At 39.4% G+C, this 23,598-nt stretch overlaps 1 protein-coding gene and 1 non-coding gene across 2 annotated transcripts; both read left to right on the forward strand.

Annotated features, from left to right (window-relative positions):
* The first annotated feature begins 1,795 nt into the window (after positions 1 to 1,795).
* On the forward strand, positions 1,796 to 22,720 carry USP50 (ubiquitin specific peptidase 50). The gene is made up of 7 exons (XM_055537986.1): positions 1,796 to 2,604; positions 4,708 to 4,902; positions 5,124 to 5,319; positions 5,987 to 6,196; positions 7,462 to 7,604; positions 11,559 to 11,691; positions 22,442 to 22,720. Exons 1-7 carry the CDS (start codon positions 2,537 to 2,539, stop codon positions 22,631 to 22,633), a joined length of 1,137 nt encoding a protein of 378 aa, XP_055393961.1. The 5' UTR covers positions 1,796 to 2,536; the 3' UTR covers positions 22,634 to 22,720.
* On the forward strand, positions 21,624 to 21,727 carry LOC129622213 (U6 spliceosomal RNA). Its single transcript, XR_008699884.1, has one exon. It is a non-coding gene; the product is annotated as a U6 spliceosomal RNA (small nuclear RNA).
* Positions 22,721 to 23,598: the final 878 nt, after the last annotated feature.

Consider the following 23,598-nt stretch of genomic DNA (forward strand, 5'->3'; position numbering starts at 1 on the left):
GTATGACCATCATCAATAATTAACCACCATAACAGAATGAAGAAGATAGAATCTCATGATTACCACAAAAGATACAGAAAAACCTCATCACACTCACAATCCATTCATGATTGCTACTCTCAAAAAACAAATTATGCCTTTAGTAAGTATTATTTTTATTTCTTTTTTTTAGTAAGTATTATTTTTAATGGTGAATTATTTAATACTTTTCCTCAGTTCAGGAATGAGCTATGGATACCTACTATCTCACTTTTATTCAGCATTTTATGAGAGGTGCTAGCTAGTTTGAAAGATAAAAAATAAAATGCGTAAGAATTGAAAAAATCCAAATAACCTATATATTAATAAAAATTATACTAAAGTTTAGAAAGCTTCCTGGATATAAGATCAATATGTGAATATGAAGTTTATTTTTATCTTCCAGTATCAAATATAAAATGAAATTTTAACCAGACTACATTGATTAGGAGAAACAAGGTCTTGGGAGAAATTCATCTCCAAAAAGAGCAGGATGATAGCATTCAAGTCCTCCAGAACCACCACTGTGGTGACTTCAAGAAACTCATCTGTAAATAGACTGCAAAGTTCAAATAACTGCAAGAGTTAGCCTCTCTAGTTGCCAAGATCCCTTTTTCAGGTGTCATAAATGATGCCTGAATTCTTAATGTCTTAATGTATTCTTATTGTCTTTGTGTAGCCTGAACATAAGTATAAAGGTATATATTAATGTACAAATATCTATATAGATAGATAGATAGATAACCATTTGGATATACTACAGGCAACTCTTAAGCATCTTGCTTTTTGACTTAATGGTGATATATCTTGGCGATAAATCCAAATGACAAGTATGTCTACTACATTCTTAATTTTGTCACTGTTTAGTTTGAGATAATTCAAGCTTACAGAAGAATTGCAAGAAGAGTACTGTAGTATACCTTCACTCAGATTCACCAGTTGTAGGCATTTGGGCTACATTTGCTTCATGTTTGCTTTATCACTCCCTTTTCCCTTCTTTCATCATGGTTCTGTGTCTGTGTATTTTTCTGATCCATTTGAAAGCAGGTTGCTTAAATCATGCCCCTTTACCCCTTAATCTTTCAGTATGTAGTTCTTAAAAACAAGGACATTCTCTTTAATAAACAGAATACAGTGTTATAAAATTCAGAAGATTCAACAAAATACAAAATTACTCATATATAATCCATATTCTGATTTTATCAATTGTCCTAATAATACCCTTTTATACTAATTTTCTTCCTGATCCAGGATCCCACTCAGGATTGAGTATTTGGTCTTGTTTCTCTAGTTTCTTTTTAATCTGAAATAGTTGTCAGCCTACTTTCTTTCCTGATATTGACATTTTTGAAGAGCTTTTTCCATTTGTATGCTTGTATAACTGATGCTTAGTCACTCAGTTGTGTCCAACTCTTTGCAACCCCATGGACTGTATCCCACCAGGCTCCTCTGTCCATCAGATTTCCCAGGCAAGAATACTGGAGTAGGTTGCCATTTCTTCCTCCAGGGGATCTTCCCAACCCAAGAATCAAACCCGTGTCTCTTGTGTCTCCTACATTGGCACGTGGGTTCTTTACCACTGAGCCACCTGGTTAGCCCCTTCTGTAATCTCATTCATTTTACTTGATGTAGAGTTGAGAAGAAAGGAATTGAATTGGCCCTGATGGCTCTTTCTTTACCTACTGCTTACAGATTCTGAGTGTGCTTAGAGGAAGAACAGGTTGGTATTAGCTTTGTAGACAGAGCGTTAAGGTGGGGGGGTTCTTTGCAAGGGGTTCCCTCTCTACTGAAGTTCTTTCTTATGCATGGGTCTCTATGAGAAAATGAGAGCTCAGGAGACCATGTGTGCTTTGCTGTTTCTCAGCTTATAAATTCTTCTATGATGAACACTTTATTTGCCCCGTGTGGCACTAGTGTGGTGTGTGTGTGTGTGAATATGAACCTCTTTTGCACTCTAGTTGATGAGCATGAAGGGAAATACTGTAGTCTATCCTAATGTTATATGTTTTGGGAAGCAGCAAAAACTGCTGTCTCTCTTTCCACCATAGGAAACAGTCCCTCAAAGGCCTAGAAGAGGTGTGGTCACTGGGTAAGTGGATGAGTGCCCTAAGCAGGTAGGGTTTCCATAGTGTCCACTGATGTGGAGGCAAATCTTCTGTGAATGTGTTTGTTAGAATGTATAATATATACATACAATAAACACTTGGAAAGATGGAGGAAAAGGGGTCATATGTTCTGTAAATTCTCTGAAATCTAACCTTTGAAAGTTTTAAAGCAGCCAAGTTAACAGTATCAATGGCAACATTGCAGAATCTTGAAGTGTAATGTAAAGGATTATGATGTATGGGAAATCCAAGTTGGAATGTAACTGAAGTACAGATGAAATCAGTTTGCAGCTACTGAAAGTAGAGAGGAACATACAAGTTGTTTATTAGAAACAGAAAGAACCCGAGTAACAGGCTTGGAGAAATGAAGCTAAAAGGATTAGACACAGCTCCTAAATAGAAGTGAAAGACCAATGTGGTTTCATGAAATGGCTTCACAGCGGTCTTTCCCTGAAGACGACTTCAGTATCTACTATGTCCTGTGAGCTTCTGTCTACTATAGTTTTTTAGATAAGCTTAGTTAGAGTGGTAGGAAGAAGCCATGCTTAAGGGGTCAGGAGGTACATGCCGCATTTTGAATGATTTTTCCAGGTTTGACTCATTGGGGGTTGCCCAAATGGAAGGGAAGATGTTATTTAATATCCAGCTAATAGTTATGCCTAAAGAGTGACAGGTCTAGGCCTCCCATGATATTGATAAATAAAAGGGAAATGTCCATCCAGGTAACAGAGAGAACTTGTCAAACTGGCAGAATTGTAAGTAGAGGTACTGAGGTGAGGTAGCTGTCTCCTGGAGACCCAATTTGAGATAGTAAGCGTGGAAAGAAAAATCGAGGGGACAAAGATACTGGGCTGCCTGGTGCAGTAGCCCAATCACAGAAAGCAGCTCTGTGTGGAGAAAGGACTGTCTTCTGTGTGGGTCTGGTTGATCCATATGGACATATGAATTCCATAGCTACTGTTAAGGATATTCTGGATCAGTCATTTCTTTAAAAATTTAAGTTAAGTTGCCATTTATTAACTATGTAATCTGTGCTTCACACCTTGCATCATTTAATCCAATCCTTAGAACAATCCTGTAAGCCAAGTAACACTATCCTGTTTTATAGATGAGAAACAGACATATAAAAGTCCCAGATCATGTAACTAGTAAGTGCCAGAGTCAGAATTTAAAGTAAGATCTATTTTTTTTTTTTTGCAAAGTATGTGCTCTTTCTCTCCCTCTATGTATGTTTGTGTGTTTATATGTATATGTGTATAATTTATACACATATATCCATGTATGTGCTCTTAATATATGTATATTAATATGTGTATATATTATGCTCTTGAATGTATATGTGGCATATACATGTGTACACACACATATAGACTCCTAATATTTGATATATAAATCCAAATAACTTGACAGACAGATAATGGGTAGGTAGATAGATAAATATCCCTTCTCTCTACAAGTCACTGCACATGCATTAGTATATTACCATGGCAAATGACTAGACCATTTACATATGATATCTCACCTGTAAAACAGGATTCAAAAATAACTGTACTACCCCATAGAATTGTTGCAAGAATTAAATAGGAAAGTTCATATTAAATGCTTAACATAGTGCCAGTTAATACATGATAGCTGGCTTCTTTGGTGGCTCAGACAGTAAAGAATCTGCCTGCAATGTGGGAGACCCAGATTCGATCCCTGGATCTGGAAGATCCCTTGGAGAAGGGAATGGCTACCCACTCCAGTGTTCTTCCCTAGTGAATTCCATGGACAGAGGGGCCTGGCAGCCTACAGTTCTTGGGCTCACAGAAGTGACTAACACTTTCACTTTCATTTTTACTCTGCACGTGCACTTGGTTGTGTCCGACTCTGTGACCCCATGGACTGCAGCCTGCTAGGCTCTTCTGTCCATGGGATTTCTCAGGCAAGAATACTGGAGTGGGTTGCCATTTCCTTCTCCATCATTGTTATTAACTGCTATCTATTATTATTATTACTAGTAATAATAATTAAATTACTTGTCCAGCAAAAATGTAAATACTCTAAATAGTATTTAGAAAGAAAGTCTGCATTTTTAGCAGATTCTAGGACCCTGAAAAGGCAGTGTTTTCTGTCCTCTTGCTTTGGTTTTAGGAAGAAATTTTATCTCTGTTTGTTTGGCTGCAGGCACTGTTCAGAGTTTCCTGGTGGCTCAGATGGTAAAGCGTCTGCCTACAGTGCGGGAATCCTGGGTTCAATCACTGGTTTGGGAAGATCTCCTGGAGAAGGAAATGGTAACCCACTCCAGTATTCTTGCCTGGAAAATCCCATGGACAGAGGAACCTGGTAGACTACAGTCCATGAAGTCGCAAAGAGTCGGACACCACTGAGCGACTTCACTTTCACTGTTCAGAGAGTCCTGAGCCAAGTAACACAGTTTTAGACTCCAAGTCCAAATACTTCTGTCTTTGATAGGGAATGTATTTGGTATAAATCTTAGGAAGAACTCTTTTTTGTGTCATGAGGCTGAGAGGGCCTGATTTCATTTGTGCATATTTTGTTTCTTCAAAATGCTTTCCTTTCTTTCCACATGGCACCAACACAGTTCAGAGTGCACAGATCACTATGACCCGTGCCCGGTTAACGAGGCTGAAGAGAACCAGCCCCATCTCCAGAGGGTGACTGGCCTGCGGAACCTGGGCAACACATGCTACATGAATGCCATCTTACAGTGTCTCTGCAGCATCTCACCACTGGTGGAATACTTTCTCTCGGGAAAGTACATTAATGCTCTTCAAAAGTAAGACCATTTGCCTTACCTGTGGCCCGGCCCCCACCCCTGCTCTCCAAGGTGAGGTTAGGGAAGGGACCTTCTGGAAAGGGCTAAACCAGTTAGTAGAGGCTGCAGCGCCCCAGATCCCATTTCTAGGGTGAGTAAAACGAGAAGGTCAACCAAGAAATGAATCAGGCTTGGGGTCTGATGCCACATGATCAGCCAGAAACATTTCCCCTCCTTCTTAGGGACTGCAGTGAGGTTGCCACTGCCTTTGCATATGTGATGACAGACATGTGGCTTGGAGACTCTGACTGTGTCTCACCAGAAATATTTCGGTCAGCTCTTGGCAACCTCTACCCAGTATTTATGAAAAAGACGCAGCAAGATGCTCAGGAATTCTTGATTTATGTCCTGAATGAACTTCATGAAGCTCTGAAAAAGGTAGGTGGAATTAATGATGGGAGACGTGGGCAGGAGGTGTGATGAAAGAAGCTGCCAAAGCAGAACCAACTGAAAGCATAGCGCCTTTAGAACATTTCGCTAAGGCTGTAGAATCACTGGACAGTCAGAACGTGCTCCCAGAAATGCTGTTCCTGGGCATCAGCTAGATTCACATCAGGCTACAAGCCTAACAAAATTGGGCCATCTCAGGAGTTTAACATTTGCTCTTTAAGAAACTTTTTTTTCCCTAACAATAGGAGGCTAGAGAACAAACATAACCTGAAGGGACTGGAGGAAAGATCCAATTCCTTTATCTTACCGCTAGATAAACTTGCATGACCGGAAGCCAGTTTGCAGCTTACCCTCTTCCCAGGAAAACCCGCCTCCAGAGCCCCATATCACAGTATCATTGGCTGTCAGCTTATGGCACCACGGACATGGATTTTACCAGGGTTAGGGTATCCTCATCCTCGGCTTCACTTAAAGAGGCAAATCAATGAATTATCAGAAATTATACCTATTATATACTCTTAAGATCTTATTCTATTTATTATCTGAATCCAAAACTAAAGTTTTGGGTAGCATTCTGATAGAAAAATCGGGTCATTCTATTAAAACAACTTTGATAACCAATAGTTGATTTGGCATGAATTTGTCCCTTGATTAGTACCACCAGAGAAAAGCATATGAAAAAAGATCCATTCCAAGATGCTGCAGGAAAATGATTGCCAGTGAGTCCTCCATCATCACCCGGCTGTTTGAAGGGCAGCTCAGTTATAGCATCGTATGTTTAAAGTGTGAGAACTGCACCTACAAGAACGAAGTTTTCACCATCATCTCCCTCCCCATTCCATCCGAATACGAGTGCTCTCTTCAGGTAAGAATTCTTACTCCTGGAGACCTCTTTTGTCTCTCTCTGCCCCAGCCCTGGATTTTTCTCAGCATTGTTTCCTATAGTTTCTAGTATAAGGGGAGCCACTTCATAACTAAAAAAAATTGGAAGCCCATGATGACAGTGTTTTGTAGAAAAGCGACATACAGCCAAAAGTTACTGTGAATTCAGTTGTATCTCTGATGACGTTCAGTAAAACAGCCTCACTGTAAAATAGATAGGTGGGCTTTATTCAACCTATTGAGATGGCTTGGTGCATACAGGAAATTTAAACTTATAAAAATTCTATGGCCCCTTTTCATCCCAGAGGTCTGTAGGTCCAGATTGAAAACTAGATAGAAATAAATTTGACTTTTAGTCTTGTGCCACTTATATTTGGACATAAGCTGAGGAATTTGAGGGGGAAGATAGAATGGAATGGTGTCTTAGTTTACCTCTTTATTGTAATACCAAAAGTTAATATGTAAATGGAGTGGGGAGGGTCAGGGAGTGGGTGGGGGGTTGGCAGGGGTGGGAGGTGTTGGTGAAAGGTAGGTGGCTGTTAGGAGGCAGGGAGCAGTAAGTTTCCTTGCAGAAAAACACGCATTAATATTTTTTTCCCACAATTATGAAAGTACATCTATTGCTAAAACTTTTTTCACATACCAGAATTAGAGAAAAGAATTCTGCTTATTCAGACCTGTACTTTTTCCTCAGATCAAACTGGTAAAGCCTGCTGGAGATGAATTCCAAAGCCTCTAAATGAGGCACTGGCAATCTGTGCTCACTTCTTTAGGCCAGTGGTTTGCAGAGCAGGGGGCTTGGATGGTTGGTGATGTCTCCTGTGGGCATGAGATCTGATTCTCTCTGTTCTGCTGTCTTTATATGGGCCACCCCCAGATACTGGGATACAGCCATTTTTAGTCACCAGATCACTTTTGTGATGAGACAAATAAAGCCTGACTTGGTTAGTGGAAATTGCATAGTTGGTATTATTCTGAAACAAATCAGAAATAGTAAAATGATGATTTAGAGATTAGAAATGAGATGGACATTTGGATCCCTTGCAGTAACTAAGTGAGAAAGCAGCACCTCCTTTGCCAGGTGGATTCTATCCAAACTGCATCTTGCGGTGCTGGCATCTCTTGGACTTGACTTTGAGAAAAGCACCGGGGATTACGTTTCTGCAGCTCTTTCAGAGTTCTAATATAGACAGTAGCCCAGATTACTGTGGATCCGATTTGGTCATCAAATGCGTTTTTCCTCAATAGGACTGTCTCCAGTGTTTTTTCCAACAAGACACATTGACCTGGAACAACCAGATTCACTGTTCCTTTTGTGAAACCAAGCAAGAAGCAGCTGTGAGGGCCACTATTTCCAAAGCGCCAAAAACAATTGTCTTTCACCTAAAAAGGTATGGATTTTAACATTTTGTGAGCAGATTTTTGGAACAGCTTTAACATGTAACTCACATACCATGCATTTCACCCATTTAAGTGTACAATTCAATGGTGTTGGGTATATTAATTTTTTTTAATCTGTGGTAAAATATACATAATAAAATTTGCCATTTTGGCCATTTTAAGTGTATAATTTCACTGGCATTAATTACAATTCACAATGTTGTATATCAGTATTTCCAAAACTTTTTCATCACCCTCTACAAAAACTCTGAAATCATTAACCACCCCTCATTCCTTTTCCCTTTAGCCTCTGGTAACCTCCAGTCTGCTTTCTGTGTCTGTAAATTTGCCTATTCTGATACTGAACATAAGTATAGTCACACAACATTTGTCCTTTTTGCTGACCTGTTTCACTTAGCATAATGTTTCCAAGGTCGGATATCCTTGTAGCAGAATTTCATTCCTTTTTACACCTATGTAATACTCCGTCATATGTATGTACATCATGTTTTCTTTATCTTTTTAACTGTTGATAGACATTTTGGAGCTCACTTTGAGTGCTTTTTAAAGATAGATTCCCTAGCTCCACTGGAGACTCTAATCCCATAAGTCTGACGTGGAATCTGAGCATCACTATTTTAATTTTTAATCTCTACCCCCAGCTCAGTTTTTATTTTTAAAAGTTTATATATACAGAAACATAGAAAAGGTATACAATGAGTATCCATGTACCCTAAAATCTTCACTAGTTGGTGCCACTTTTTGACATTTCCTTCCATTCTTCCAGTCTTTCTCCTTCCAGCTCTCCCTTTCTCTGTCCCTTCCATTTTATTGGCTGAACCGTCTAATGTAAGATGCAAACACCAAGGCATTCCATGCTTAAATACTTTAGCATGTATCTATCACCTGAGAAAAAGGACATTCTCCTACATAATCACACCACCATTATCAAATAGTCCAAAAAATGTAACGATAATTTTGTATCACCTAAGATACAGTCCGTATCTAAATTCCCCCATCCCCAAAATGTCTTTCATTACTTTTTTTCCAGTCCATCCAGTCAAGGGTCATACATTGCATTTGGCTATCTCTTCAGCCTCTTTTAATCTGGACTGATCCTTCCCTCTTTTTTAATAGTTAAACTTTTTTTTCCTCCTGTTGAGCCATTTTTGCCTCCTCCTGAATTTGTCTGATTGTTTCCCCTTGGTTAGATTCAGGCTAAGCTGTTTTATTGTAGCAAGAATCTGCCACAGCTGATGTTATGGACTTGTCATTACATTACATCAGGAGGCAAATCATGAAAATTTGTCCCAGTTTCCCAAAAAATATTTGGAAAATTTGTCCAAAAATTATTGGTAATGTTAAATTTGATCCCTTAGTTAAGGTAGCAACTGTAAGATCTCACCATTTAAAGGTATAGTTTTCCTCTCTGTAACTAGTATCACTTTGAACTCATGGATATTTTAAATTTTAATGGGTTTAATATCCATTACTATTATCATTCTTTTTAAAAAAAATGATTTATTGATTTATTTTTGGCTGTGCTGGGTCTTCATTGCTTCATGGGCTTTTTTCTAGTTGTGGAGAGAGAGGACTACTCTCTAGCGTGCTGGCTTCTCACTGCCATGGCTTTTCTTGTTGTAGACCACAGATTCTAGGGCGTATGAGCTTCAGTAGTTATGGCTCCTGGGCTGTAGAGACAGGCTCAGCAGCTACAGCACACAAGTTTAGTTGCTCCATGGCTTGTGGGGATTTTCCGAGATCAGGGATTAAATCCATGTCTCCTACGTTGTCAGGTGGATTCTTTACCACTCAGCAACCAGGGAAGCCCTATTATTCTTCTTGATGTTCAAATTGTTCAGGTTGGCCAGTGGGATCCGCTTCAAGCCATCTCCTGTGAGCACCTGATTAGTTAATTTAAGTTTAATAAAGTATAATTAAATATATAAAATGTATCCTTAAGTGTATAGTTCTATGAATTTTGACAAGTGTAATATAACCATTGCTGCCAACAGAGAGATCATTTCCATCACCCCAAAAAGTTTTCTCGTGTTCCTTTATAGTCAATCACTTCTTCCACCTTCAGCCCCTAGAAACTTTATTTTTTTAATTGGAGGATAATTGCTTCCCTTGTGTTGTGTTAGTTTCTGCTGTACAACAGCATGAATCAACTATTTGTATACATGAACTAAAGAAACTTGTGATATGATTTCCATTGTTATAGTTTCACCTTTTCCAGAATGTCCTATGTTACACCATATGTGACCTTTTGAGTTTGGCTTCTTTCACTTTGAACAATGAGACTAATCCATGCTGTGGAATGTAGCTGTGGTTCCTTCTTTTGATTGCTGTGTAGTATATACCCTTTTATGAATGTAACAAAATTGTTCCATTCACCAGTTGATGAACATTCAGGTTGTTTCCAGTTTGGGGCAGATAGGAATACAGCTGCTATAAACATTTGCATATAGGTTTTTATGTGGATATAAAACCTCTTCATTTCTTTTGAGCTGATACCTAGGCATAGGATCATATGATATCATATCATATGGGGTCAGATGATAACGATATTCCTTTCAGTTCAGTTGCTCAGTCGTGTCCGACTTTTTACGATCCCCTGGACTGCAGCACGCCAGGCTTCCCTGTCCATCACCAACTCTCCTGGAGCTTGCTCAAACTCATGTCCATCAAGTTGGTGATGCCATCCAACCATCTCATCCTGTCATCCCCTTCTCCTGCCTTCAATCTTTCCCCCTTTTCCCCTTGATATTCCTTTAGGTTTTGCAAACAAGATTCTTTACTTTCTGGCACAAGAATATCTTAGGCTCATCCAGTAATTTCCCTCCTCTAGAAGGAAAGTTATGACCAACCTAGGTAGCATATTCAAAAGCAGAGACATTACTTTGCCAACAAAGGTTCGTCTAGTCAAGGCTATGGTTTTTCCTGTGGCCATGTATGGATGTGAGAGTTGGACTGTGAAGGCTGAGCGCCGAAGAATTGATGCTTTTAAACTGTGATGTTGGAGAAGACTCTTGAGAGTCCCTTGGACTGCAAGGAGATCCAACCAGTCCATTCTGAAGGAGATCAGCCCTGGGATTTCTTTGGAAGGAATGATGCTAAAGCTGAAACTCCAGTACTTTGGCCACCTCATGAGAAGAGTTGACTCATTGGAAAAGACTCTGATGCTGGGAGGGATTGAGGGCAGGAGGAGAAGGGGACAACAGAGGATGAGATGGCTGGATGGCATAACTGACTCGATGGACGTGAGTCTGAGTGAACTCTGGGAGTTGGTGATGGACAGGGAGGCCTGGCGTGCTGCGATTCATGGGGTCGCAAAGAGTCGGACACGACTGAGCGACTGATCTGATCTGATCTGAGACCTAAATCAGCCATTTTTCCAAAATGAACATAATGTATTTTTTAAAAAGCTCTGGAGTGATTCTGATATGACCTCAGATTTGCTGATCTATGTAACACCTAGAAAATGTGACAAGATTTTCACCAAGTTTTATCTTATTAAAGATGTATTAAAACCTCAGAGCTGGAAAACAGGACACTGCCAAGACAGTGTGTGCGGAAAGCAAGATAAGAAAAAGCTGAGTCAGCTTGGTTAGGGTAAACAGCATCCACTGGAGAGAAGACTTCAGGAAGCCACCAGCCTGATTTCTACTCCTCCAGTGCTGATCCTGGCTTTAATTCCATTTTTTTACTCCTGCTAGATTGACTCTAATCCGTCTCATTCCTTGACTCAGGCCCTTGGCCCACTCCAGCCTCAGTTTTGATAAGGCTTGTGGATGTGAAGATTCTAAATATATGTAGATGAGACAAAGTAATTTTTGTAAAGGTCAGCACCAAATAATCTTTCCAAGAAATTACTTTTAACTATGAACTTGTGAAAGTATGTGCACTTCATTCATGAGTGATTTACAAACTTACTATCTCACACATTTATTTTATCTCTCCAGGTTTGACATTCTGGGTACAATGAAAAGGAAACTGAGGACAGATATTCATTACCCGCTCACTAACTTGGACCTTACTCCTTACATTTGTCCAATTTTTCGGAAACATCCTAAATATAACCTCTGTGCAGTGGTGGTGAGTAAAATGCTGAAATATACAAAGTAACACAGGTTTAAAGAAAACTGTAGAATTATTTGCTTGAATGACTACTCCTATCTCTTCCTGACTTCTACTGTACTGTTCTTTTAAAAACAAAATAGAGAGCCTGGAAACTGCCCACTTTGACCTTGAACAGTACCAGAGTTAAAGAATACAATGTCCTCTACACTGGCTCCTTACTGTCCCACTGCTCCATGGTTATTTCAGATCTAGGGACATTTGTGAGCTGTGCTCTGGGCAGTGGGCAGCACAAGTTGGTTCCAGTAGCTTTATGTTGAATAATCATGAGCCTCTCTATGGTGAAAGCCCCCCAAACATAATCCCTGCCTGTGAGCATCAGTCCTGAGGAAACTCTGGGGATTCCATTGGCTCTGAATCAACTGTCATCATTGAGGATTCCATGAAGGAAAGAAATCATGGAGTATAATTCAGACCATACCTTCTACAACTTCCCACAGCATCAACCCACCCCAAGCACAAGGCCATCTCTGTGTTCTGGATCACAGTGTTATCTTCTTCAGAACATTCAGGTTTCACTTGAACATTCCAGTTTCACTTGAACTTGGAGGTCCGGTTGTGTCCGGTGTCAGATGGGCAAGGCTCCCACTCGATCCCAGTGTGACTCACCAGAGTCCTCTGGTGTGCTGAAATCTAATTTGCTATGAAGCTTATCACTGAATTAATATAAAATATTGTTTCAACTGGTCTTTCTCTTTAACATCTCTCAACTGAGAACCATACTTCAAACTTAAAAAAGATCCTTCTTTACTTTATCCTTTTTATGTTGATCCTTGACATTCTTCTTCTTTCTAATTTATCTTGCCCTTTAATATGGTTTTCCTTCTCTAACTTGCCAATTTGGAAATCTAGAGTGACATCCTCTTCTGTATCATAATAGACTCTAATGTGAATTCCAAAATGATATAGGAATTGCTCCACCTCCGTATTTTATTGTTTTAACTTCTCATTATAACTGTTTCTGCTTTAAATAAAAAATCCAAAAGCAGAATTTATAAAAACTTGTATGATAATTATCTGCAGTATGAAAAGGTACATGTTTATATTAAAAGAGACACCCAAGCTTTGTTTAAATGATTACTAGTTAATTGAAGGGTAAAAATTGATTTTGAAAGAAATATACCTAGAATTTACTGAAAATTGGTGATTGATCAGAAGCAAGAACAAAGCATCTTAGAAACTGTGATGTATGGTCGTGGGGAAAGGCCATCCAGAACTCGGCTACATAAGGTGTCATTCCCCAGGAAACACCTGGTAGAAATAAGAAATATCAGGCTCCACCCAACACTTACTGACTGGAAATTTGCAAGATCCCCATATGATTGGAATGCATACTGAAATTTGAGAAGTATTCAACCCTGGCCCAAAAAGGAAGGATTGCCTGTTCACACCGTCCTTAACAGATATTTATCCAGCTTTCGAATAAACCCTTAAAGAGCTCTCTGCTTTACAAGGAAGGCTCTTTATCTGCCAGATTTGTTTGATTTTACAAATATATAGTGCTTGCTATGTACCAGATAGTGTTCCAAGCACTTTATAAATAATCAACCATTTAATTCTTTTGTAGCCCTGTGAGGCATGGGCAGTATTATCATCCCCATCTTACAGAATGGGAAACAGGAACAGAGGTTAAATAATCTGCTCTAATCTAATACCTACAAAGGGCAGAGCCAGGGTCTGCAGCCAGGCAGACTGCTGCAAACAGTCCTGCTCTCACTACTATGTTATGCTGCCTCTGACTGTTAACTTTTCTGTCTACGTTGGGCCCAAACTCTTTGGGCTTCCCAGGTGGTGCAGTGGTAAAGAGTCCACTTCCCAGTGCAGGAGACGTAAGAGAAGTGGGTTTGATCCCTAGAGAAGGAAATGGCGACCCACTCCAGTATTCTTGCCTGGAAAATGCCATGGGCAGAGGAGCCTGGCAGGGTACAGTCCACAGGGTCGCAAGAGTCGGACACAACTGAACACAGCACAGTTAATACCTATGTGACTTTTTGGTTAACAAATGCTTGCACGTATGTGTTAGCCAAACAGAACTCATTCTTATTTCTTATATGTGTTGTTGTTGTTCAGTCACTCAGTTGTGTCCGACTCTTTGCAACCCCATGGACTGCAGCATACTAGGCTTCCCTGTCCTTCTTGTATCTTATACGTCTTATATGTGACAGTCCTTCAAATATTTGAAAATAGTGATCATACACTAACAGCATTTACCCCCTTCAACCCTCTTCAAATGATTGGTTTCTAGGAAAACTTTTTAAAATTATGAAATATTTCAGGCAAAGAAAACATAATATGTACACACACAGATGTTAAGAATAGAATATTGTAGAAAAAAATCAAGCCTCTATGTATCTTCAACAACTCCACTTCGCACCCTTCTCAGTTGTAACCACTGTCCTGATGTTGGAAGGAATTACTCCCATGCAGGGTTTCCCAGGTGGTGCTAGTGATAAAGAATGTGCCAGCCAATGCAGAAGGTATAAGAGACACGGATTCGATCCCTGGGTTGGGAAGGTCCCCTGGAGAAGGGCATGACAACCCACTCCAGTATTTTTGCCTACAGAATCCCATGGACAGAGGAGCCTGGCGGGCTACAGTCCATAGGGTTGCAGAGTCGGACACGACTGAGTGACTTAGCACAGCATAGCACATTCCCATGCATTCTTTCATACTTTTGTCACACATGTATGTGTGATATAGTCTGTTTTGCATGTTTTATAAATCTAGTATCATTATCCTACATATCTTTCTGTAACTTTTTCCTCAGCTTTACTTTTGTGATATTAATCCATATTGATAGATTAGCTTTAGTGCATACATTTAACCTGCTTTTAGTAATTCTTTGTATCTAGGTTGTTTCTAATATTTTGCTCTCACAACTTTGTATAATGCATTGTCATGTGCTAACACATGAAACTTTTTTCTTCCAGATCACATTTTGAAGATTACTGATCTGAATCTCTCCTTTATTCTATTAACATAGCAAACAACATTGATTTTCTACTTAATTTTTTTTGCTAAAAATATTTTCACATTTTTAATATCCATTTTCACAATCAAGAAACTAACCTGTAACTTTCTTTCTCATACTGTCCTTTCCTGTTTTTGTTTTAGGGATCAGCCTGTTTTGTTTTAGGATCAGTCTGTTTTTAGCCTCATAAAATAGGTTTGCCATTCTTTTCTATTCTCTGTCACAGCCTGTATAAGATAAAAATAACTTGTTTCTTGAAAGTCTGGTATAATTAAACAAAAAAACTATCTGGTCCTTGAATTTTTGTTCTTGGTGAATAGATTTTGAAATATTTGATCAATTTGCTTTAGCCATGGTGAATCTATCCAGGAGTTTCTGTTACTTCTTTTTTTTTTTTATTAGAGTATAATTGCTTTACAGTGTGCTAGTTTCTGTTGTACAGTAGTGAATTAGCTATATGTATACATACATCCCTTCCTTCTTGGGACTCCTTTCCACCACCCTCCTCCCCCATAGCACCCATTTGGGTTATCACAGAGCGCCAAGCTGAACTCTCAGTGCCATACAGCAACTTCCCACTAGCTATCTGTTTTATACATGGTAGTGTATATATGTCAATCCTAATCTCCCACTTTGTCCCACCCTCCCCTCCCTGTGTCCCCATGTCTATTTTCTAAAAATGGAAACCATGAATGTAAAACTCAGTAAAATTGCAAAAAGGTAACCTGCCAGTGTAACCAGAATATAGTTCAAGTAGAATATTACCAGTACCCTAACTGCCTGTGTGGCCCCTTCTGGTCCAGGAGACCACTGGCTGCTGACAGGTTTTGCCAGTTCTTCTGCTTTATAGAAGTGAAATCCTACTGTGTGGACTCTTTTGTGTCTGACTTCTTTCAGTCAAAATTATGCAACATTCATTCATATTATTGCATGTATTGTGGCTTACTCATCTTCATTGGACTTCCCTGGTGGCTCAGATGGTAAAGCGTCTGCCTACAGTGCGGGAGACTCAGGTTCAATCCCTGGGTCGGGAAGATCTCCTGGAGAAGGAAACGGCAACCCACTCCAGTGTTCTTGCCTGGAAAATCCCATGGACGGAAGAGCCTGGTAGGCTACAGTCCATGGGGTCGCAAAGAGTCAGACACAACTGAGCGACTTCACTTTCACTTTCATTGCTGTATAATATTCCATTGTGTGAAAATACCACAGCTTGCTGTACCCAAAGATCATGAAGACACTTATCTGTTATAACCTATAAAAGCTTTGTTTTACTTTAACATGGTTTTAAGGATATTTAAAATCCACCTTTTTTTTTTTTGTTTTGTTTTTTTTTTACATTTTCAAATTTATTGGCAGAAAATTGTTTACAAGTGGCTCAGCAGTAAAGAATCTGCCTGCAATTCAGGGGACTTGCAGGAGATTCTGTCCCTGGGTCAGGAAGATCCCTTGGAGAAGAATATGGCAGTTCCTCCAGTATTCTTGCCTAGGAAATCCCATGGACAGAGGAGCCTGGCGGGCTGTCATTCATGGGGTTGCAAAGAGTCAGACATGACTGAGGGACTAAACAACATAATTGAATTGTCACTTCTCCTTTTGTTTATCCTTAACACTATAGTTTATCTATTTTATTATCTGAAAGAACCAGCTTATGTTTTTTTGATTATTTCTTTGTGTTCTATTTCATTGATTTCTGGTCTTTATTTCCCATCTTCAACTTCCTTTGATTTCCATCAACTTGTTATTTAGAGGTGCATTTCAAAAATTCCAAACATAATTTTATATAGTCATATTTCTGTCACTAATTTCTAACTTAAGTGCATTCTTATCAGAAAATACAGTCCAATATTATCCATTCATAGTACGGGTTGATACTTGCTTTTGGTACTAGTTTTATGTGTGCTTGAAAAGAATTTTTAAATTAGGTTCAGAGTTCCATATGTCCATTAAATAAAACTTGTTGCGTTGTTCAAGTATATATTCTTAAGTTTTTATCTGCTTTAACAAAATGAATAACTGACAGATATATATCAATTTTTTTGTCTGTTTTTAGCTTTTGGCTGGGTCTCCACTGCTACTTGCAGGCTTTCCCTAGCTGCAGCGAGGAGGAGCTACTCTGTAACTGTGGAGGTTGTCTTGTTTGGAGCACAGGCCCTAGGGCGCATGAGTTTCGATGGTTGCAGCACACAGACTGAGTGGTTCTGGCGCGAGGCTCTGGCACAGCTGCAGTGCACGGGCTCTGCGGCATGCAGGCTTCAGTAGTTTAGGCATTCATTCTCAGGGGTTGTGGCGCATGGGCTTATTTATTAGTTGCTCCACGGGCATGTGGAATTTTCCTAGACCAGGGGTCAAACCCATATCCCCTGCATTGGCAGGTGGATTCTTAACCACTGGACCACCAGGGAAGTCCTCAGGCTCTCTTACTTATCACTTTTTCACTTGTACTCAATTTTGTTTGTGTAGGACATACTTCAGTGGACTTTACATCAAGTCTGTTATCCTGAAGTCTTATGTCTCTGACTGAAAAAAATCTTTTGTTTGATTCTTGAATGCTTTAACTAGAGAGCAGATTCTGGATGCAGTTATGTTTTATTGTTTTAAAACTATTATTTCAGGTTTATATGGCTGCCGTGGAGTTCTGCCATGTTATTCTTTTGTGGATAATCCTTTTTTCCTGTTGACTTTAAAACTTTGTGTTTGTTGTCTTGCAGTATTATTTTTATTTATCCTTGGTTCACCATATTTTCTAAATTTGAAGATTCATGTCTTTCCTTAATCATTTCTAGTCATTGTCACTTTCAATAATGCCTTGTTCCTGTGCTCTATTCTCTAGCACTTCTAAGTATATGCTGAATACTCCATTCAGGGTAATTTCCTCAGTTTCATCTGTATAATTTATTCATTATCTCTTCAATTCTATGTACCATGTACTCTCAACACTTGACATTTTAAATTTCAAGTATTTATCATTTCTGTAAGTTCTTTTGAAGTTTCCAGAGTTTGCTTCCTGTTCTTAAAATGTTTGTATACTTTCTGTATAGTCTCTATTACCTCAAGTGCTTGGGGTTTAATCTTGTTATTTATTGCCTTTTCTTACTCATGGTGAATTGTTTCCTTGTGTGTTCTGTAATATTGAATTGTGAGTTCAGCATCACTGGATTTTTTTTCTTAATGTGTGTTTATCCTGTACAGCTTGAATTAAGGTCCATCAATCTAGAAAGTTAATTCTTTTTGCCAAGCAACCCCAAAATAATTCTCATTCTCACATTAAATTCACAGGATTCTGACACACATAGGCATTAACAGTTTAAATTTGAATCCCCCAAAGAAGCCAGGTCTGTGGTAACAAATTTCTAGGAATTTCTTTTATTTTTTGTACCCAGAGCCCAAGCTAAGCTAAACACTGGAGGATAGATTTCCCCCCTGTCATTTATTCTTTTTTAAAAATAAATATTTATTTAGCTGTGTCAGGTCTTAGTTGCAGCATGGTATGCAGGATCTTTTGGTGCAGCAGTGGGCTTCTCTGTGGTTGTGGTGCACAGGCTCTAGAGCTCAGGCTCAGTAGTTAAGGCCCTCGGGCTTGGTTGGCCTCCAGCATGTAGGATCCTAATTCCCCTACCAGGGATCTCACCTGCATCCTCTGCATTGCAAGGTGGATTCTTAACCACTGGACCACCAGGGAAGTCCCATTTGTTCTGTTATCGAGGGTCAATCTCTTTTAAGAGGTTGTGGCTATATATGTGAATTGCATTCCAACGCCTCACCTTGCAGGGACTTAAGACTTTACCTCCAACCCTTGTGCTACCTTTAAAACCCAAGCACAGTGGTTCCAGAGTCCAGGAACTGCCTTTGCTCCCAGTCACAGCATCAACCGTATATCACACTCATCTTTTATTTCCTCTGTACTTGGCCCCTTGAGATTACTCTCACTATACCATCTTTAAAGTTACCCGTATATTCCAATGGGTATTTATCGTGTTTCATTCAGCATTCCTTACAGTTTCATACGAAGGCTTTCAGGCTAGCTGTTTGCCGAAAATACTGGGAATGGAAATCAAGAATGATGCTTCACCTGCTTCTGCTATGTTCATTTTTTTGTTTGTTTTTTACAGCAAGCCATCAAAACTGAACATATTCTACCCATGATCTGTCTAGTCACTTTAGAACATTACTCATCATCTGTATCCACCAGACATTTTGTTTTTCTCAACCAAATTACATCACACTATTATGGACATTTAAAGTATTTATCTTAGTTATTTGGCTGTGCTGGGTCTTAGTTGTGACAGGGTTCTAGTTCCCTGACCAGGGATTGAACCTGCCCTCCCTGTATTGGGAGCACAGTGTCTTAACCACTAGACCACCAGGAAGTCTCTGGGCACCATTTTATAAATAAGGAAATTTAAGCGTATCAGCTTAAGGTCACATGGCCAACATCAGGACCAGAGCTTGAATCTTTTAAATATTAGCTTTGGGATATTTCTCTAATGTGTAAGGGGAGATGTGAGGAAGATGCAGGTCTATGGGGACACTTAAAAAGTACCTCCTATGTGCTTGCATTACAAGAGAAATAGTAGTTGTATATAAGACATATATACAATAGTAGTTGTATATAAGGTCTTCTTACCCATCTTAAAAGATAGGAGAATTAAAGCTCAGAAAGTTTAAATAATTTCCTTAAGGTCATTGTGTAGTATTAAAGCTGAATTCATAGTCAGAATTGACTAGAAAAATCCATTTTCCTCCCCTTACCCCACGGATCAGCAAACTTATTCTGTAAAAAGCTAGACAGTAAATATTTTATGCTTTGCAGGCCATGTATCTAATCACTATTCAACTTTACTGTTGTAGTGTGAAAGCAGCCACTTATAAACAAGTGAGCATGGCTGTATTCCCATAAAACTTTATTTAAGGACATTGAAAACTTTGAATTTCATATAACTTCCACATGTCACAAGTTTGGTTTTTTTTACTTTTTTCAACCATGTAAAAATATAAAATGCATTCTTAATTCACAGGCCATACAGAAACAGGCAGTGGGCTGGCTCTGACCCATGGCCAGATACGGTTTGCTGACCCCTGCTATATGCCATACTACCTTCTGAGAAATGAGGTTCTCCAATGTGTTTGTTTCAAACATTCATCTACTGGGTTTGGAAAGACGAATGGAACAGATTCTTCTTTGGGCCCTGAATGACTGAGGGAGCTGTTGCTGTGCACCCCCCTCAAATTGTGTGGTCACAATATGCAGTCGTCTTATGTCATGTTGCCATGTTACATGTCTTTTTTCATGTCTAATCTTAGCCTATCTTCAAAATTACACTATAAGCTCATTTAGGAGAGATGATTATTATTTTAAAATTTCCTTTGATGTTTAATAGTCTGTGTATCGGAGAAGGCAATGGCACCCCACTCCAGTACTCTTGCCTGGAAAATCCCATGGATGGAGGAGCCTGGTGGGCTGCAGTCCATGGGGTTGCTAGAGCCGGACACAACTGAGCAACTTCACTTTCACTTTTCACTTTCATACATTGGACAAGGAAATGGCAACCCACTCCAGTGTTCTTGTCTGGAGAATCCCAGGGATGGCGGAGCCTGGTGGGCTGCCATCTATGGGGTCGCAGAGAGTCGGACACGACTGAAGCGACGCAGCAGCAGCAGCAGCAGCGGTCTGTGTATGGTAGGTGCTCTTGACTCCAGGTATCTCTTGGAGTAATAGGCAACTCCTGACTCCCAAGAGATACCTGGAACTTAAGCACAGGACTGGAAAAGGTCAGTTTTCATTCTAATCCCAAAGAAAGACAATGCCAAAGGATGTTCAAACTACTGAAAAATTACACTCACCTCACATACTAGCAAAGTAATGCTCAAAATTCTCCAAGCCAGGCTTCAACAGTATGTGAACTATGAATTTCCACATGTTCAAGCTGGATTTAGAAAAGGCAGAGGAACCAGAGATCAAATTGCCAATATCTGTTGGATCATCAAAAAGCAAGAGTTCCAGAAAGATATTTACTTCTGCTTTATTGACTACGCCAAATCCTTTGACTGTGTGGATCACAGCAAACTGGAAAATTCTTCAAGAGACGGGAATACCAGACCACCTGACCTGCCTCCTGAGAAACCTGTATGCAGGTCAAGAAGCAACAGTTAGAACTGGACATGGAACAACAGCCTAGTTCCAAATCGGTAAAGGAATACGTCAAGGCTGTATATTATCACCCTACTCATTTAACTTATGCGCAGAGTACATCATGCGAAATGCTGGGCTATATAAAGCACAAGCTGGAATCAAGATTGCTGGGAGAAATATCAATAACCTCAGATATGCAGATACCACCACCCTCATGGCAGAAAGTGAAGAAGAACTAAAGAACCTCTTGATGAAAGTGAAAGAGGAGAGTGAAAAAGTTGGCTTAAAGCACAACATTCAGAAAATTAAGATCATGGCATCCAGTCCCACCACTTCATGGCAAATAGATGGGGAGACAATGGAAACAGAAACTTTATTTTGGGGGGCTCCAAAATCACTGCAGATGGTGACTGCAGCCATGAAATTAAAAGACATTTGTTCGTTGGAAGAGAAGTTATGACCAACTTTAATATGACAGCATATTAAAAAGCAGAGACATTACTTTGCCAACAAAGGTCTATCTAGTCAAAATATGGTTTTTCCAGTGGTCCTATATGGATATGAGAGTTGGACTCTAAAGAAAGCTGAGCACCGAAGAATTGATGCTTTTGAACTGTGGTGCTGGAGAAGACTCTTGAGAGTCCCTTGGACTACAAGGAGATCCAACCAGTCCATCCTAAAGGAAATCAGTCCTGAATATTCATTGGAAGGACTGATGCAGAAGGTGAAACTCCAATACTTTGGCCACCTGATGTGAAGAACTGACTCATTGGAAAAGACCCTGGTGCGGTGCTCACTTTGGCAGCACAAATACTAAAATTGGAACGATACAGAGATTAGCATGGCCCCTGCGCAAGGATGACACGCAAATTCGTGAAGTGTTCCATATTTTTTTGAAACATGTATAATATCATATATGAAACGAGTCGCCAGTCCAGGTTCAATGCACGATACTGGATGCTTGGGGCTGGTGCACTGGGATGACCCAGAGGGATGGTACGGGGAGGGAAGAGGGAGGAGGGTTCAGGATGGGGAACACATGTATACCTGTGGCGGATTCATTTTGATATATGGCAAAACCAATACAATATTGTAAAGTTAAAAAATAAAATTAAAAAAAAAAAAAGGAAAAGACCCTGATGCTGGGAAAGATTGAAGGCAGGAGAAGGGTATGACAGAGGATGAGATGGTTGGATGGCATCACCGGCTCAATGGACATGAGTTTGAATAAGCTCCAGGAGTTGGTGATGGACAGGAAAACCTGGTGTGCTGTAGTCCACGGGGTTGCAAAGAGTCGGACAGGACTGAGCAACTGAACTGATGGTAGGTGCTCAGTATTAACTGATAAATACTAGCTGCTGTCAAATACTATCCTGTTTCATTCACATATTCTATTAAATAGTCAATGAACATAATGTATAACCATTTCAGTGACACAAAAAATAGAGAAGTCAGGCTATATGTATGATTTGACTTAAAATTGTCATTTCCTTTTAATCCAATATAAAGGACAATTATTAAAAATATTTTGTAGCCCTACATTTTTGGCTGTAACAGTTAAGTATTCGAATGTAAACACTAAGTGTGACATTTCCTCTTTCCCCCAGAACCACTTTGGTGATCTGGATGGTGGCCACTACACTGCTTTCTCCAAGAACTCAGTGACCCAGGCCTGGTACAGCTTTGATGACACACGAGTCAGTGAGATTCCAGATACTTCAGTCCAAACTGCTGCAGCATATCTCCTGTTCTACAGCTGTCAGCCCTTTTCTATACCTACACAAAAATGCAAGACCTAAGAAAATGGTGTTTCCTGAAAACCGCAAAACTAGCAGTGAGAACCTGGTACTTAAGTTTTGCTTTGTCATTAAAAGTCTTGCAACTTACTTGGATTCGCTGACATTTTTAAGTCTTTCTGGCATATTATGCAACATTTTACAAGGTAAGTTTATAACAAACATGGGTCCTAGCCCATTGAAAAAGGCAGCAAAGAAATGATGCAGTACTAACAGATGGGGACCTTTAAAGCACTCAGATTATGCACTGTGTGCATATTTCAAAGTGCATTGTTTAGTAATGTGTATTTTTATCATAGATTATCTCATAATTAGATATATCCAATAAACTTATTTTCCAAGGATACTTCATGGAGCTAAACTGAAATAACTTTTGTTCAAGTGGCTCTGTGATTTGAAAATATTAATCTGATAATTTAGCCAAGAAGCTATAAGTCACTCAGACTAATTGCAAAACATGAGAAGTCGTCCATTTCACAATTCAAAACTGATTCTTGCATCTTCTTCCTGGGAATCCAGTAATGGCAACATCTTTCAGGAACACCTTTATAATCTTGTTTTTATGTGGAGTGTTTATATAGATTTTACCTGTAACAACCGAGTCCCTGAGGTAAATGATAAATTCTACGCCCCTCTATCCCTTTTAATACATCAGTTTTTAAAGATGTGGTTTAAAATGCAGTTCACTTTGCAGTTATCTTTTTACCTTAATCCTAAGAATTCTACTACTTGTGATAGAATAAGTCTGCCTGGGTGTTAAGGTTTTATATCCTACTTTGACTTTCAACTCTTGAGAGAATCGTAAGTGCTATATGCAGTTCATGGTCAAGGTGAAGGAAGAATGGAATCAAGTGATGCAACAGAGTAAGTGTACTAAATTTTAAGTCACTGTATTGGGATAAAGTATGTGTAAAAATTATAATTCTGCTGTCCTGTTCAACAACAAAAATTAAAGACAGAACACTTAT

The sequence above is a fragment of the Bubalus kerabau genome, chromosome 10 (assembly GCF_029407905.1).
Source record: "Bubalus kerabau isolate K-KA32 ecotype Philippines breed swamp buffalo chromosome 10, PCC_UOA_SB_1v2, whole genome shotgun sequence".
NCBI lineage: Eukaryota > Metazoa > Chordata > Mammalia > Artiodactyla > Bovidae > Bubalus > Bubalus kerabau.

What these genes read in the sequence shown, in the direction of transcription:
- USP50 (XM_055537986.1), top strand. Translation starts at nt 2,537, where the DNA reads ATGTGGTTTCATGAAATGGCTTCACAGCGGTCTTTCCCTGAAGACGAC. An exon ending in TTCAGTATCTACTATGTCCT is followed by an intron (nt 2,605 to 4,707) that starts GTGAGCTTCTGT and finishes GCACCAACACAG; the next exon opens with TTCAGAGTGCACAGATCACT. An exon ending in TACATTAATGCTCTTCAAAA is followed by an intron (nt 4,903 to 5,123) that starts GTAAGACCATTT and finishes CCTCCTTCTTAG; the next exon opens with GGACTGCAGTGAGGTTGCCA.